Source organism: Brassica napus, chromosome A8 (assembly GCF_020379485.1).
Source record: "Brassica napus cultivar Da-Ae chromosome A8, Da-Ae, whole genome shotgun sequence".
Taxonomy (NCBI): domain Eukaryota; kingdom Viridiplantae; phylum Streptophyta; class Magnoliopsida; order Brassicales; family Brassicaceae; genus Brassica; species Brassica napus.
This window is the reverse complement of record NC_063441.1, coordinates 21,298,936-21,316,931: the sequence shown is the minus strand read 5'-3', so window position 1 is coordinate 21,316,931 and position 17,996 is coordinate 21,298,936. Positions and strand designations below refer to the sequence as shown.

The window sequence follows — 17,996 nt, the reverse complement described above, 5'->3', positions numbered from 1 at the left end:
TCATTGTCTAGATTTCAAAATTAAGATTTTCGTGATGTACAATTTCTTGCAGTAAGTAAGTAAGTAACCACCCATAACTTGTTGGCATTATAATGGTTTAGTAATCAGCTTTCTATTTTATATTGAATGGGTATATATAATGTTCTTGAATTACTTATTTGTAATTGCCACAAATTCAGATATTAATCTACTGTATGTTTCCTCGTATTAAATTACATCTGGCTTAAAATATTTCACTCATATGACATCAATTTGTTCTAACAGTTAACAACAGGATAAAGTGCATGTAATGATAGAGTGTATTATTATTTTTTGTGCAACAATGATAAAGTATATATAAACGATAAGAAACTCATTGAAATTTGCGACTTCTATGAACAATTATATTGGAATTCCTTTCAAAAGTTAAATTGAACTAATGATGGTGAGGGTTTAAAAGTTCTCCCTATTTTATGCCACGACTGAAAACAACAAACAGTTTTGAGAAGATCTGATCCTTTTGAGGATCAATCTGTAGACACAAAGCAAAGAAATATTTTTCTAGTACTCGTATACACATTTGAAACCGTAGAAAACGCATAACATAAAAATAATTTGTTTATTAATTCATAGGATCATAATACAACAATTACCCCAATATAAGAGTAACATGAAATAAAAATAATGGAACTGTGAACTTCAAGAATCTGAAGGATCATCCAGATAGAGACACGATTTGGCTCCAATGAACCCCATAACAATAAGACTGTAATAAGAACACAAATATAGAGGGACACAATAATAAGAGTAAATAGAATCACCTTGTATGTCCAAAACAAGAAGATAAATATACACATTCGTGTATTGAAATTACATATGATACGGTTGCTTAGCACTGGAAGCCAGGAGGAACTTGTTTGCTGCAAACATTGAGGAGAAGACTTAAAGAGATTGGGAGGTTCAAGTTGATTCCAAGAACGTTAGCCTTCAGAGCGGTGCAGAGACAAACGGCCGCTTCAACATCAGCGAGTCCTTGGATGAGGCTGCAGCATGGCTCGACCGGTGGCTTTCCGAGGGTCAAGTCGAGGAGGCCACTGAGCACATTGGCACAGACACCAAGCTTGAGGGTATCTTTAGGGCACTTTCCCTTGCCAGAGCTAGGGCTTGGCGTTGGTTTAGGAGTTGGCTTCGGCTTGGGAGAGGGGCAACCTCCTCCGCAAGGGGTGCAGCTACCGCATGCGGAGATTGTTGTGAAGAACAGGAGGTTGAGAGCCAAGAAAAGGGCTATGGAGCTTGAAGCCATTTTTTAGAAGACACTGTTCCTCTAGCTATGTTGTGGGTGAATTGAGTGTGGAGTAAACGAAGGGATTGAGGTTTTTATAATGGTTTCAAGGAAGCACAAGAGCGTCCATAATATATATTATGGGGTCATTTTTTATTATAAGAAAGTGAATATATGATTGATGATTAAAATTATTAAAAATAAAATAAAAGGAAATTACAATTAAATAAAAGTTGAACGAGTTAAACGTAAAAGGAAGTTGAAATATTTTCCTTTTTAACTTCTGAAGTATATGAATATATATATGAAATTTATTATTGGGTGTTTTTCAAAACCAATCCATATTTTCAAGTCAAATCCAAAACCAACCCTTTTTTTTTTGTCCATACTATTCATCAATAAAATTTCCATACTATCCTTATGTTTTTGAATTATTCACAAAATTGCCATTTTTATTTATTTTTTTATTAATTTCGAAATTAACAAAAAATCAAATACACCCTAACCATTTCTTCTTATTTACAAAAATGCCATCATCATCAATTTTTCCAACCACCATGAACCACCATTTTTGAGCTCTAAAGCTCTAGAATTCAATTTTCAACCACTTTTTTTCTCATTATAACCCAAAAAACTTCATTTTCTCTCATCTCCTCTACATTTCCATCTAAAAAACTCTCATAACTATCATTTTCATAATCACAAACTTCATATTTTCGAGTTTCTTCATTAGTGAATCGTTAAAGATGCTTCTTTTTGCTCATATTTGGAGTTTGGACGGTTGAAAAGGTTGGAAACAAGCTTTACACATGAAAAATGTAACTATTTACATGGTTTTCGTTCTTTTTCAGATCTGTGTCGCGACGGTAGACTGTTTTGTATGTCTACGCCTCCGTGGAGACTTACGATGCAGTCTATTTGTCAACGCACGGGTTAGTTTTGCAATTGAGCAGACAAATTTTTTTTCTAACGCAGACTTCCCCAGTAGTCTCCGTCTTTACCTTTGACAACAAAAATAAAACTTTCGGTAGACTTACTAAGACGTCTACCTAAAAGAGGTTAGTTTTTCATTTGACCGAACTTTTGACTTTTCAAAATAGACTTCAACGGAAGTCTACAAAATGTAGACTGCCAACAAAGTCTATAAAAGGTCAGTTTTGCATTTGACCAAAACTTTGACTTCGTGGAATAGGTTAGTTTTGTGTTTGACCAAAAAGTTTAAAAAGCAATCAAAAATTTATTAAATTGTAGACTTCATATGCAGTCTTCTTATCTTAAAAAAAAAAATGTAGACTGCGTATAAAGTCTACTTTTTTATTTTGGTCAAATGCAAAACCAACCCGTCGGATTTGAGAGTAGACTTCACAAGAAGTCTACACACCCGTAGACGTTCATTTTAATCTACTGATTTGAAGTCAAACTTGGTCAATTGCAAAACTAACCTCTTTCAAAAAAATTCAAACATGTAGACTGCATATGAAGTCTAGTTCTGAAAGTCAAATCTTGGATGAATTCTGGTCAATTGCAAAAAGTAACCTTTTTAAATTGTAGACTGAAATGAAAGTCTACATGTACAAAATTACAACTTTTATTCAACTATAGAAAGCAACCCGTAAAATGGTCAATTGCAAAAACCAACCCAAAGAGTAGACCTATTTGACAGTCTACGTCTGTAAACTGAAAAGAACGTCAACATCTTCAGAGACTAAATATTAAGTCTTCATAGAAAAATCTATAAAAATGTGAATTTGTGTATTATTCATTAAATTTTTTCTAGTTTTTTTGTTTGACAGTGTGTGTTAGTTAATCCTAATGGGTTTGAGTGATTTTGAAAATAATTTTTTTTTTATAATTATGAAGGTATAATTCATTTGATTTGACAATGTTGTTAGCTAATAATTGTAGACGTATTTCTAAGTCTTCGTTTATAGTTTTGCTAGTAAGGCTGAGCTTGTTTCAAAGCTGAAGTCGGTGACTGTGGAATATAATTTTACATTTTCAGCATATAAGACAACAAAAACTCTGTATGTGGCTAAGTGTCGTGTTCAAGGATGTGGTTGGAAACTTAGAGCGAGTGTGAAGTATGGGCCAAAGACATTTTGGGTGACAAAATATTCGAAAAAGATGAAGAATCGGAAAGGTTGAAGAATGTTCCTTGTGCATGATGGCTGTACACATGGTAAACTTCTTGAAATGACACAAGAAGATTATGATCTGGACAACAAAATTGAGAAGATGGTGCTAACCTATTCCTTACCAAACATCATTTAAAACAAATGACTCCGAATAGGAATATACTCCTCTTATGCCTGTCACGAATAATCGACAAGTACGGAACTTGATCGAGTTATCTAAGACACACTTTGTACGCCTTTGTGTATCAAGCCTGCGCCAATACACTAAAAAAATTTGGATTGACTATATGTTAAATAATAAGTGTAGACGTTTTTGTAAATCTACAAATGTAGACTGCAGTTGAAGTCTACGTCGTAAATTCTATTAAAAGTGTATTTGTGTATTATTCATCATATTTTTTCATGATTTAATTATTTTACAGTGTATGTTAGTAAAATTTTAATGGTCTTGGATGAATTTCACAATTTAATGTGTTATAATTATACACTTGATACTTATTGCAAATTGTTTTGATTAGTATTATTCTTGAAAATTTTTGGGAAAATTTTGTATAGATTTTCTTCTTCTCACATGTGTGTTAGTTATTATTTTAGCTTATGGTGGTTTTACTTGTTTGGTTGGTTAGATCTTGTGAAAAAATTGATATCTAACAAAAAATTAATAATATCATACAAGTGAAAACAACTAAAAATGAATACAATGTTTATAGATTATGCATTAAAAAATTATTTAAAAATTAATATTTTATTATGAAAGTTATTACAGAGCAATATATTAAAAATTATTCTTGAGTATGTTTGATTTTTCATAATCTTGATGCTTCAAATAAAGTCTTGGAAAAAGTACCTGCCAAATAAGATAGAGTTATGAGAAAAACATAAGATAAAAAATAAAATCATATTTTAGTAGACTTTTTATTAAGTCTACGTAAAGTTATTGTTTAGTAGACTTTAGTTGAAGTCTACACTAATGGAAAATTTTCATATTTAAAAGTGTGCATTTAGAAAATTTGAAAATACTTTGTTCTGGAAAATATTTCAAAAATGGTTTTTTGTCATCCTTGTAACAAAGCAAAAAGATAATGTATGAATCTATAAATTTAGTTCATTATAAACACAAAATATCTTATAATGAATATATGGAAAGCTTACATTTTTGGGAAGATGATTTGAAAATATTGGAAGAGAATACCTGCAAAATAAAATAAAATTTTAAAAAATAAGATAAAAATTAAAATCATATTTGAGTAAACTTCTAATGAAATTTGCTTAAAATTCAAGGCTAGTAGACTTCATTTGAAATCCACAAAATGTAGACTGCCAACAAAGTCTATAAAAGGTCAGTTTTGCATTTGACCAAAACTTTGACTTCGTGGAATAGGTTAGTTTTGTGTTTGACCAAAAAGTTTAAAAAGCAATCAAAAATTTATTAAATTGTAGACTTCATATGCAGTCTTCTTATCTTAAAAAAAAAAATGTAGACTGCGTATAAAGTCTACTTTTTTATTTTGGTCAAATGCAAAACCAACCCGTCGGATTTGAGAGTAGACTTCACAAGAAGTCTACACACCCGTAGACGTTCATTTTAATCTACTGATTTGAAGTCAAACTTGGTCAATTGCAAAACTAACCTCTTTCAAAAAAATTCAAACATGTAGACTGCATATGAAGTCTAGTTCTGAAAGTCAAATCTTGGATGAATTCTGGTCAATTGCAAAAAGTAACCTTTTTAAATTGTAGACTGAAATGAAAGTCTACATGTACAAAATTACAACTTTTATTCAACTATAGAAAGCAACCCGTAAAATGGTCAATTGCAAAAACCAACCCAAAGAGTAGACCTATTTGACAGTCTACGTCTGTAAACTGAAAAGAACGTCAACATCTTCAGAGACTAAATATTAAGTCTTCATAGAAAAATCTATAAAAATGTGAATTTGTGTATTATTCATTAAATTTTTTCTAGTTTTTTTGTTTGACAGTGTGTGTTAGTTAATCCTAATGGGTTTGAGTGATTTTGAAAATAATTTTTTTTTATAATTATGAAGGTATAATTCATTTGATTTGACAATGTTGTTAGCTAATAATTGTAGACGTATTTCTAAGTCTTCGTTTATAGTTTTGCTAGTAAGGCTGAGCTTGTTTCAAAGCTGAAGTCGGTGACTGTGGAATATAATTTTACATTTTCAGCATATAAGACAACAAAAACTCTGTATGTGGCTAAGTGTCGTGTTCAAGGATGTGGTTGGAAACTTAGAGCGAGTGTGAAGTATGGGCCAAAGACATTTTGGGTGACAAAATATTCGAAAAAGATGAAGAATCGGAAAGGTTGAAGAATGTTCCTTGTGCATGATGGCTGTACACATGGTAAACTTCTTGAAATGACACAAGAAGATTATGATCTGGACAACAAAATTGAGAAGATGGTGCTAACCTATTCCTTACCAAACATCATTTAAAACAAATGACTCCGAATAGGAATATACTCCTCTTATGCCTGTCACGAATAATCGACAAGTACGGAACTTGATCGAGTTATCTAAGACACACTTTGTACGCCTTTGTGTATCAAGCCTGCGCCAATACACTAAAAAAATTTGGATTGACTATATGTTAAATAATAAGTGTAGACGTTTTTGTAAATCTACAAATGTAGACTGCAGTTGAAGTCTACGTCGTAAATTCTATTAAAAGTGTATTTGTGTATTATTCATCATATTTTTTCATGATTTAATTATTTTACAGTGTATGTTAGTAAAATTTTAATGGTCTTGGATGAATTTCACAATTTAATGTGTTATAATTATACACTTGATACTTATTGCAAATTGTTTTGATTAGTATTATTCTTGAAAATTTTTGGGAAAATTTTGTATAGATTTTCTTCTTCTCACATGTGTGTTAGTTATTATTTTAGCTTATGGTGGTTTTACTTGTTTGGTTGGTTAGATCTTGTGAAAAAATTGATATCTAACAAAAAATTAATAATATCATACAAGTGAAAACAACTAAAAATGAATACAATGTTTATAGATTATGCATTAAAAAATTATTTAAAAATTAATATTTTATTATGAAAGTTATTACAGAGCAATATATTAAAAATTATTCTTGAGTATGTTTGATTTTTCATAATCTTGATGCTTCAAATAAAGTCTTGGAAAAAGTACCTGCCAAATAAGATAGAGTTATGAGAAAAACATAAGATAAAAAATAAAATCATATTTTAGTAGACTTTTTATTAAGTCTACGTAAAGTTATTGTTTAGTAGACTTTAGTTGAAGTCTACACTAATGGAAAATTTTCATATTTAAAAGTGTGCATTTAGAAAATTTGAAAATACTTTGTTCTGGAAAATATTTCAAAAATGGTTTTTTGTCATCCTTGTAACAAAGCAAAAAGATAATGTATGAATCTATAAATTTAGTTCATTATAAACACAAAATATCTTATAATGAATATATGGAAAGCTTACATTTTTGGGAAGATGATTTGAAAATATTGGAAGAGAATACCTGCAAAATAAAATAAAATTTTAAAAAATAAGATAAAAATTAAAATCATATTTGAGTAAACTTCTAATGAAATTTGCTTAAAATTCAAGGCTAGTAGACTTCATTTGAAGTCTACCAGCCGTAAGTTTTAAGTAGATTTCAAATGAAGTCTACTCTATCAAAAAAAATAGATCTGAAAAATAATACATTAAAAATATGAAATAAGTTTAAATCTAAAAAACTTTTAAAAATATGATTTAATAGACAAAATAGTTATAAATTAAAGACATATTAATATGAATTTTAATATGTAACTTTATTTGAATATAAATACTAGAACACATATTTTAAATCTATAGATGTAAACCTTACATTTCTAGGAGGAGAAGAGAACAACTATGGAAGAAAATACCTGCAAAATAAGATAAAATTATTAAAAAACATAGAAAAAAAATTAAAGTCATATTTTTGTAGACTTCCAATGAAGTCTGCTTAAACTTTATGGTTTAGTAAACTTCATATGAAGTCTGCAAGCTTTAGTAAACTTCTTTAGAAGTCTACACTGTCTGATAATTTTCAGATCTGAAAAAATCTATATATTTTGAAATGTGAAAATAATTTTAAATCTGAAAATACTTTACATAATATAATTTATAAGGTAAACTAGTAGCAAATTAATGTAGAGAGCTTGATCTATAAATTTATTTGAATATAAACATGTAAATACATATTTAAAATCTATTAATCTAAAACTTACATTTTTAGAGGAGATGATGAAATCCATGAGTGATAATACCTACCAAAAAAAGATAATATTGTGAGAAATAAACATAAAATACACATTTAAAATCTATAGATCTAAAACTTACATTTTTTAAAGGAGAAGATGAAAACCATGAATCATAATATCTAAAATGACAAGAAATATTGTGAGAAAGACTTGAGAAAATTTTAGAGAGAAAGAAGATAATGAGAGAGATTTAGAAACAATTGAGAGAATTTTAGAGAGAAGAGAGAAAGTTTTAGAGAGAAGGGAGAGAGTTTTAAGAACTTGTGCAGCCACTTTAGAGAGAGATTGAATAAATTTTGTTTATATAGGGAGACAAAAATGTAACTAGGTTAAAATTTACGATACTGTAGACTTCGTTTGAAGTCTACTAAAATTAAAATTTTGGAGTAGATCTTACTATAACATAGTAGACCTTTTTGGAAGTCTACTATAATAATTTAATTATTGTTGTTTATTCTTTATTATTTTAATAATTTTAATATATGATTTATTAAATTTATTTCTTTATTTTTTAATAGTTATAGTATATGATTTCACTTTTTTATTCTTAAGGAACTTAACTTAGTTTAAATATAATGATTTTTTGTAAAACAAATTGAAAAATATAGACTGAAAAAGACGTCTTCAGATAAATAGACTTTATTGTAGGTCTACGAAACCCTAAACCACAAATATCAAACCCTAAATGTTTTGCTTGATAATCAAAAAGTCTCATTTATACAAAATATAAACTACTAAACATTAATATGCAGATTTAAGTTAATAAAACAAAAAAAAAACAAAATCTAAAATCTAACCCTATGAAATCAACTACTAAAAGACATAACATGTTAGAACCTTTTGTTTCTAAACTATGAACATAGTCTAGCACATGATAACCAAATTAGTATATATTCTTCAAAATTGTTCGATTATATGAAATTTTAATTTATTTACTTCATATTATCCATTATATTGATGATTAATTAAAAATATCACAATAATTATTTTTATACATTTTCAAAATTAAATTAGTAGACCAAATTAGAGTGTAGACTACAAAACAAGTCTATAAAGTAGACTTCGTAGGAAGTCTATATATATGTAGACTTCTTTTATTACGTGTAGACTTCCAAAGGATAGAAACGTAAAATACATTTATGTTTTTTGTTTGGTCATAAGGGTGAAATAGTACTTTCACTACTCCTTTAGGTTGGTTTTGCATTTGACTGAAAGTGGGGTACACTTTTACATTTGACTTGAATATTTGGGTTGGTTTTAGCAAATGTCCCTTTATTATTAGTGTGATTTTAAATGATATTTTTTTGTGTCTAGAATCTGGAATTTTTTTGGATGTATTAATTAATTTGTTCTTTCATTTAGCTGGATATGTACATTTGCCACAAGTTGCGACCGGTTTAATTTCATGTCACAATATTCTAAGTTTCTTTAGATACAAAGTTAACCTTTTTTTTCTAGTTGCGAAAATGAAGTCTTTTGTGGATGTTCTTTGTAATCAGAAGTATATTTAAGGACCGTTTCCTAATAAACTTAAGATAAGAATTTTTATTTATTTTAATTTTCATAATTTTGTGAAATACATGAAATATTGATAGTGATATTATGGTGTGATAGTGAAGAGAAGAAGGATCTATATAATCGCTTCAGTTCGTAACGTTTTGTATAAGCAATCTTTTTCATGTTAATTGATCGCAAAATTTTCCCTAAGTTCCCATTAAAATTCCAAATAATGGAAAATCTAATAATAAATTTATAATGCACGGTTGCCATAGAAACCATGTGATAGTGACAATGCTGGTTCTCGTCCCCTTCACAAACAAGTAAAACAAGATAATATTGATCATGAGTATACAACGAGGCGTTGTTGATCAAAAAAAAAAAGTATACAACGAGGCGCCTTACTGGACACACATATACCAAAGACATCATCTACAATCATCTAACTGTCGCTGAATGATTCCCATTTTTATATATACTAATATTTTGTATATACAGATTACTTGATATGAAAATCGATCATCTTAAGTTGCAAAAAAAAAAAAATCGATCATCTTAACACTGTTTTTGGCCAAGGTTAAAAAATAAATTTATCTCTGTAAAGTAGAAGGATTGTTTTGCTTTTACAATTAGGACTTTAATTAAGATACAATCAATCATAGATGTGCATTAACAATAAGATATATATTAGAAGTATTAAAAGAGGTATTTCGCAAAATTTTTAAAAAGATTATCATTATTTTCCTAAGTGCCCGGTGAAGTGCCTGGGGGAGGCATTTAGGTATCTAATTCCAAGTTAACAGACGTTACGCGTTACCGATGCGAGAGTATCGACTTAAGTTGAGACTGGATTGTCCATTTGGATTTTTTTTTTTTAACTATAAACAGGATATTAAACCAAGAAGTACAATTTTATAAAATAGGAAACCAGTCAACGATAGATCATGAATAGAAATCAGATCAATGCAATAAGGTTAGCAAATGTTTTCCTAAAAGTGTGAACATTAATATTGTTTTAATCGCCTTTACTATAGATACTAAGCACTCATTTGGTAATCTAGTGATTATTGATCAATAGCATTAGGTTCATTATAAATACTCATAATTTCATTTGGCTTGGCTAATAAATATACTATATTAGAGTTGGTATGCATGTTATCAGACAATTTTTATAGCTTAAATACTTTGGATTATATATAAAATTAGGCGGCCAAACTAAAGTGAAACATTCTGCGACCCTAAAGAATCTTAAATCAAGCATAGTTCCATAAGTTAACGTGCATTATGTATCTTATATCCAAGTAGGGTAAATACGTACACACCACAGTAATATGACTGAGGTGATGAATAACCTTCTCCAGCATGAGATATTGAGACGTCTTCGTCATCAGCAAAGATTCACTAAACTTATGCAAAGATGATTTTGGAAAATAAAATCTGAAGGAGAATCAAAACTAATGTTTAAAATACATATAAGTTTCTGTACCGAGCTAAATTTAATCTGAAACATAATTCTAGGTCATATAAATTGTCCTTCTGTAGCATTCAATAAGTTGCCTATGACTTTTTTTGACAAAGGGTTTTCTCAATACCTATGACTGTAATAATTAAAAACTATTGGAACTCAGTTAAAAAGTAGTCATTTTATCAAAACTGCGAGAGACTGCCTTCACTTTATAATTTTTTTTTTCCAGTTCAACGTAGCCACTTGCTCGTGGCCAATGTAGCTATCAGATTTATTAGATGCTAATCCTATAACCCAAAAAAATTGTGGAGCTGAATGTCACGCACCGTTTTCACGTGACGGTTCGTGACCGCCGCACGGTCTTCCGCATGAAACACTCTCACTGTTAAAAAAAACATAAAGTGATAAAACTAATAGCGGTTTTGAGGACGCGAATATAATACCATACATTTATCATGGCCAATGGTTTTTCATATGAGTTACAGTATCTATTGGCTCGACAAAATTAAAAATCAGTGGAAACTGTACTTTAAAATTGCAACTTGATCTTCTTCCCACACACATGATTTTAATTATTGTACATATATAAGAAACACACAGTATTTCTTATTATTATATTATTATTCAAATCTGATCTTATTATTGTGCACTTCACGGGATTGCATAAGAATTATGAATCTCCCATTAGTTCGTCCTGTGATCCATACAACAACAAAATATTGATATAAGAGTATGTATGTTTATTCTGGTAATAGATCTGTAAAGTTGTTGTTGTTTTGGTTTTTATACAAGGAAAAAGATAGGTTATTAAATAAATTTTCTTGTCGGCAGTTATAAACTTTTGCAATATAATAGATCCTGTATATTTTTTTTAGAAATGTACAACAATTCAACTATTTAACTCACCAAAATGTTTTTTTAACCAGTCCTATATGACAGAAAAAGAAGATAACAAGACATGCTTCGTGAAATAATTATCAGATGTGTGACTGTGACCTACTAAGAATTGATAGAATATGTAACAGCGGAAAATAACTAATTGTAAAGTAATGTATCTGATAATCTACAACTGTATTCGATTACAAGTATTATTAATTTTTAAAAAGAAAAAAAATTATAAGGAATATATATGATTAAATATTAGACATGATCATGCAAAGATATATATCCCAAAGCACCGACAATATGATTTAAACTCATTACTTGTCTAAGCCTAATTACATCGACAATGCTTAAAATTACAATTGTATGTTCCTTTGTATGTGTTAAAGATTTTTTTTTTTTTGAGAAAATGTATGTGTTAAAGATGCGGAAAGACAAACAAGTTTCATGTATGTGCGTTATTAGTAACTAATAAAAAATTACCGGACGTAGCTTACATAAAGCTAATACATATAGATTACTAAGACTAAGCCTATTAGCATCTCCTAATTACTCGAAAAGCGCATCTGTAAATAGTCTTACAAAAATTGTCAACTTGGTAAATTAATAATAGCACCTCCATACTAATTTTCTTCACATATGCGAGTCTTGTGGCTCACTTCGGAGTCCTCACACTGGCTCCTGTATAAGTACAACTCTCGGACACACTTAGTCCCATAGATAATCACATCCTTAGCTAAATAATCACACATTAATTCAACATCGATTAGGGTTTATCAACTTGGAGATCAATGGAATCCAACAGATCTTTTTCTGCAGCCCTCTTCCTATCTCTTAATCTCATGTTTTTTGCGTGTGTAAATGGCTGCAACACTTGCTTGCCACCTAAGCCAATCCCAAACCCTAACCCTAACCCTATAAGCAATCCTACAAAACATAGCTCAGATCTCTTAGAAACACAAAGAGTTATAAGAACAACTTTTCTTATTAGCTTTAGAAACTACTCAAAACTAAAGCTCTCAATATGTTTCACTTAGATCATATGGAACACCTCTCCATTAGACCTATATTTATATGAAAGACAATTCCCTTTAACATGTGGGATATGGAAAACACAAACCTAACCTAAATAGAAACTTCCTTTTCCTATTTCTAGGTTTCCTTATTGTGTTTATCTTAACATATTAAACATCTAATAATATGTTAAGTTTCCACAAGCTTGGAATTATCCAACATTCACCCCCTTAATTCCAACTTGAATTAGGGAGATCAATTTCTTGAACTCCGATTAAGCTCCTCATTTGCTTGAACTCAATCATCAAGTAATCATCCTCCACCACACCATGGTGTGCGAATCCACCCATTGAATTCACATCTTTCTCAAGGTTAGACCGGATGCTCTCCTTGCTTCCGTACCGCTTCTTCTTAGAATCGGCCCAGTTCTTGTAGAACTTTCTCATGACCTCTTCACTTAAGTTGCGATGAGTCTTGTGGCTGAAGCTCACTGCGATGATAACTCTGGTCACATCCGCCATCTTGCGTACATGAGCTCTGGGAAGGATGTCGGCCTTCTGCTCAACACCCAACTGATTTATCTCAAATCTCATCTCCTTGAGAACCTGATCAAGTTTCACACTCCATGCTCTGGATGCCTGGCGTAACACATGCAACGTCTTGTGTAACACACACACTCGATCCTCTTCTCTTTTCTTCTCAGAACCAGTCGGTCTATCTACAAGCTCCCATATCTTGTTTCTTGTGATAGACTCCAACTCGTCTTCCATAACTTCAACCCAGTCTTCTTCACAAGATAGGTTGAACTCATCTGAGGCAATCTCTCCTCCTCTATCGGTGCATCCTAGATTGAACACATCTGAGGCAACCTCTCCTCCTCTATCGGTGCAACCTAGATTGAACATAGCTGAGGCACGCTCTCCTCCTCTATCGGTGTGAAATCTTTTGAACCGATAGAATGCCTCACCATTATCTGCTGGCGTTGGTGGTGCACTTATTCCACACAAATCTCCAAGCAATAATCCTAATGGCTTTGATGTACAAACCATGGCCTTAGTCGGGAATGAATCTCTGATTTGCTTCCCTGCGAAACATGTGTTACACACGCCTTCTTCGTGTGTGACACTCGGGAATGAGTGTCTCCTTTGTTTCTCTGCGAGACATGTGTTACACACGCCTTCTTCGTGTGTTACACTCTGCATTCCTACGACCATCTCCTTCCTTACCATGTTGTTCATCACTCCATAGCATATATGTCCTTGTCGAGCATGCCACCTCCATGTAGCATCTACGTCCCTGACATGTAAACTCTCCGAGTAGCTTATCTCCATAGGGGTCTTGTAGAGACGGTTTGGAGATCTTGTCACACGAACTAGCAACCTTCCATGCGAATCTGTGAGCGTTAAGTAGACATCTTTCATGTTAACCTCACATCCGTTCTCTGTTGCTTGCCCAAGACTCAATATATTGTGCTTCAGATCGGGTATGTAGTATATGTCCTTGAGTGCCTTCTTCTCTCCAGTCTTGCACACAAAGGTAACCACACCCTTTCCTACAATGTCAACACACGATCCATCACCAAACTTCACCTTCCCTTTGGTGTTGAGATTCAAACTCGAAAAGAACTCCTTGTTCCCTGTCATGTGATTGCTCGCTCCATTATCCAAATACCAGACACTTGCATTGCCTTTGTCGATATCAAGATTCTTCGGAATCACCTTATCTTCATTCAAAAACACCACCTCGTGTACATAGAGTGCATCAGCCTCTTCTGTCTCGTTTAGGTTAGTTTCTTGATTCTTCTCTGTCTTTTCGGGACAGACAGTTGCGTAGTGACCAGGCTTGTCACATCTCCAACATATCAGCTTTGAACGATTCTTCTTCGAGTTGTTATCTTCGGTGTGTGACGCACGGTTTTGGTTGTGTGACCTACCTCGACCTCTGCCTCTACCGTTCCGTCCTCTTCCTCTACCACGGGAATTCTCATAGCCCCTCTGACTATGCTCTTCATTGTTCGAAAACATCAGCTTCCCTTGGTCTTCTTTCTGAGTTTCTTCTCCTACACGCTCCTCGTACGCCTTAAGCCTTCCTACTATGTCTTCAAACCCCGTCGAGTTGAGATCTAGGACTTGCTCAAGTGATGCTACGATCTGGATATACTTGTGTCTTGGAAGACCCTTCAAGAACTTCTTGACCATCTTGGATTCTTCTATGTTTTCTCCCAACGAGGTTGCTTTGGATGATAGGCCCGATATCTTCCCCGCGAAGTCATCGACCGTATCTGAATCATCCATCTTCAACCTGTCAAACTCCGCCATCAACGTCTGAAGTCTCGCCTCCCTTACACGATCAGCTCCTAGGTGTCGCGACTTGATGGCGTTCCAGATCTCTTTTGATGCGGTTTGTTCTCCCACCTGGAGAATCAAAGTCTCTGGAACAGATTGAAACAAAAGAGCTATCGCAACATCGTTCTTCTTTTGATCATCTGAACCGGGTTCGATTGTGTCCCACACTTCATGAACACGTAGTAGAACCTTCATCCTCATCGACCAAACTGTGTAGTTTGTCGATGACAACATCGGACATTGGATGGATGTAGATCCAAAGTCCTTCGTGCGTGGAGCCCTAGTCACGTCAGCCATCTTGCCGTCGCGATCTCTTGTTCACAAGCACCAGGATCTTAAGCTACAACTTAAGCTTAGATCGAGTCTCCAACCTGAGGCTCTGATACCAATTCAGATCTCTTAGAAACACAAAGAGTTATAAGAACAACTTTTCTTATTAGCTTTAGAAACTACTCAAAACTAAAGCTCTCAATATGTTTCTCTTAGATCATATGGAACACCTCTCCATTAGACCTATATTTATATGAAAGACAATTCCCTTTAACATGTGGGATATGGAAAACACAACCTAACCTAAATAGAAACTTCCTTTTCCTATTTCTAGGTTTCCTTATTGTGTTTATCTTAACATATTAAACATCTAATAATATGTTAAGTTTCCACAAGCTTGGAATTATCCAACATTCACCCCCTTAATTCCAACTTGAATTAGGGAGATCAATTTCTTGAACTCCGATTAAGCTCCTCATTTGCTTGAACTCAATCATCAAGTAATCATCCTCCACCACACCATGGTGTGCGAATCCACCCATTGAATTCACATCTTTCTCAAGGTTAGACCGGATGCTCTCCTTGCTTCCGTACCGCTTCTTCTTAGAATCGGCCCAGTTCTTGTAGAACTTTCTCATGACCTCTTCACTTAAGTTGCGATGAGTCTTGTGGCTGAAGCTCACTGCGATGATAACTCTGGTCACATCCGCCATCTTGCGTACATGAGCTCTGGGAAGGATGTCGGCCTTCTGCTCAACACCCAACTGATTTATCTCAAATCTCATCTCCTTGAGAACCTGATCAAGTTTCACACTCCATGCTCTGGATGCCTGGCGTAACACATGCAACGTCTTGTGTAACACACACACTCGATCCTCTTCTCTTTTCTTCTCAGAACCAGTCGGTCTATCTACAAGCTCCCATATCTTGTTTCTTGTGATAGACTCCAACTCGTCTTCCATAACTTCAACCCAGTCTTCTTCACAAGATAGGTTGAACTCATCTGAGGCAATCTCTCCTCCTCTATCGGTGCATCCTAGATTGAACACATCTGAGGCAACCTCTCCTCCTCTATCGGTGCAACCTAGATTGAACATAGCTGAGGCACGCTCTCCTCCTCTATCGGTGTGAAATCTTTTGAACCGATAGAATGCCTCACCATTATCTGCTGGCGTTGGTGGTGCACTTATTCCACACAAATCTCCAAGCAATAATCCTAATGGCTTTGATGTACAAACCATGGCCTTAGTCGGGAATGAATCTCTGATTTGCTTCCCTGTGAAACATGTGTCACACACGCCTTCTTCGTGTGTTATACTCGGGAATGAGTGTCTCGTTTGCTTCCTTGTGAGACATGTGTCACACACGCCTTCTTCGTGTGTTACACTCTGCATTCCTACGACCATCTCTTTTCTTACCATGTTCATCACTCCATTGCATATATGTCCTTGTCGAGCATGCCACCTCCATGTAGCATCATCGTCCCTGACATGTAAACATTCCGGGTAGCTTATCTCCATAGGGGTCTTGTAGAGACGGTTTGGAGATCTTGTCACACAAACTAGCAACCTTCCATGCGAATCTGTGAGCGTTAAGTAGACATCTTTCATGTTAACCTCACATCCGTTCTCTGTTGCTTGCCCAAGACTCAATATATTGTGCTTCAGATCGGGTATGTAGTATATGTCCTTGAGTGCCTTCTTCTCTCCAGTCTTGCACACAAAAGTAACCACACCCTTTCCTACAATGTCAACACACGATCCATCACCAAGCTTCACCTTCCCTTTAGTGTTGAGATTCAAACTCGAAAAGAACTCCTTATTCCCTGTCATGTGATTGCTCGCTCCATTATCCAAATACCAGACACTTGCATCGCCTTTGTTGATATCAAGATTCTTCGGAATCACCTTATCTTCGTTCAAAAACACCACCTCGTGTACATAGAGTGCATCGGCCTCTTCTGTCTCGTTTAGGTTGGTTTCTTGATCCTTCTCTGACTTCTCGGGACAGACAGTTGCGTAGTGACCAGGCTTGTCACATCTCCAACATATCAGCTTTGAGCGATTCTTTTCCGAGTTGTTATCTTCGGTGTGTGACGCACGGTTTTGGTTGTGTGACCTACCTCGACCTCTGCCTCTACCGTTCCTTCCTCTTCCTCTACCACGAGAATTCTCATAGCCCCTCTGACTATGCTCTTCATTGTTCGAAAACATTAGCTTCCCTTGGTCTTCTTTCTGAGTTTCTTCTCCTACACGCTCCTCGTACGCCTTAAGCCTTCCAACTATGTCTTCAAACCCCGTCGAGTTGAGATCTAGGACTTGCTCAAGTGATGCTACGATCTGGATATACTTGTGTCTTGGAAGACCCTTCAAGAACTTCTTGACCATCTTGGATTCTTCTATGTTTTCCCCCAAAGGGGTTGCTTTGGATGATAGGCCCGATATCTTCCCCGCGAAGTCATCGACCGTATCTGAATCATCCATCTTCAACCTGTCAAACTCCGCCATCAACGTCTGAAGTCTCGCCTCCCTTACACGATCAGCTCCTAGGTGTCGCGACTTGATGGCGTTCCAGATCTCTTTTGATGCGGTTTGTTCTCCCACCTGGAGAATCAATGTTTCGGGAACAGATTGAAACAAAAGAGCTATCGCAACATCGTTCTTCTTTTGATCATCTGAACCGGGTTCGATTGTGTCCCACACTTCATGAACACGTAGTAGAACCTTCATCCTCATCGACCAAACTGTGTAGTTTGTCGATGACAACATCGGACATTGGATGGATGTAGATCCAAAGTCCTTCGTGCGTGGAGCCCTAGTCACGTCAGCCATCTTGCCGTCGCG

The 17,996-nt window shown here is 34.1% G+C and overlaps 1 protein-coding gene across 1 annotated transcript; it reads right to left on the bottom strand.

Annotated features, from left to right (window-relative positions):
- Window positions 1-579: 579 nt before the first annotated feature.
- LOC106362182 (14 kDa proline-rich protein DC2.15) lies at window positions 580-1,471 on the bottom strand. Its single transcript, XM_013802024.3, has one exon. It carries the CDS (start codon window positions 1,280-1,282, stop codon window positions 869-871), a length of 414 nt encoding a protein of 137 aa, XP_013657478.2. The 5' UTR covers window positions 1,283-1,471; the 3' UTR covers window positions 580-868.
- Window positions 1,472-17,996: the final 16,525 nt, after the last annotated feature.

Excerpts from the sequence above, each read along its gene's own strand:
- LOC106362182 (XM_013802024.3), bottom strand. The coding sequence starts at position 1,282 with ATGGCTTCAAGCTCCATAGCCCTTTTCTTGGCTCTCAACCTCCTGTTC.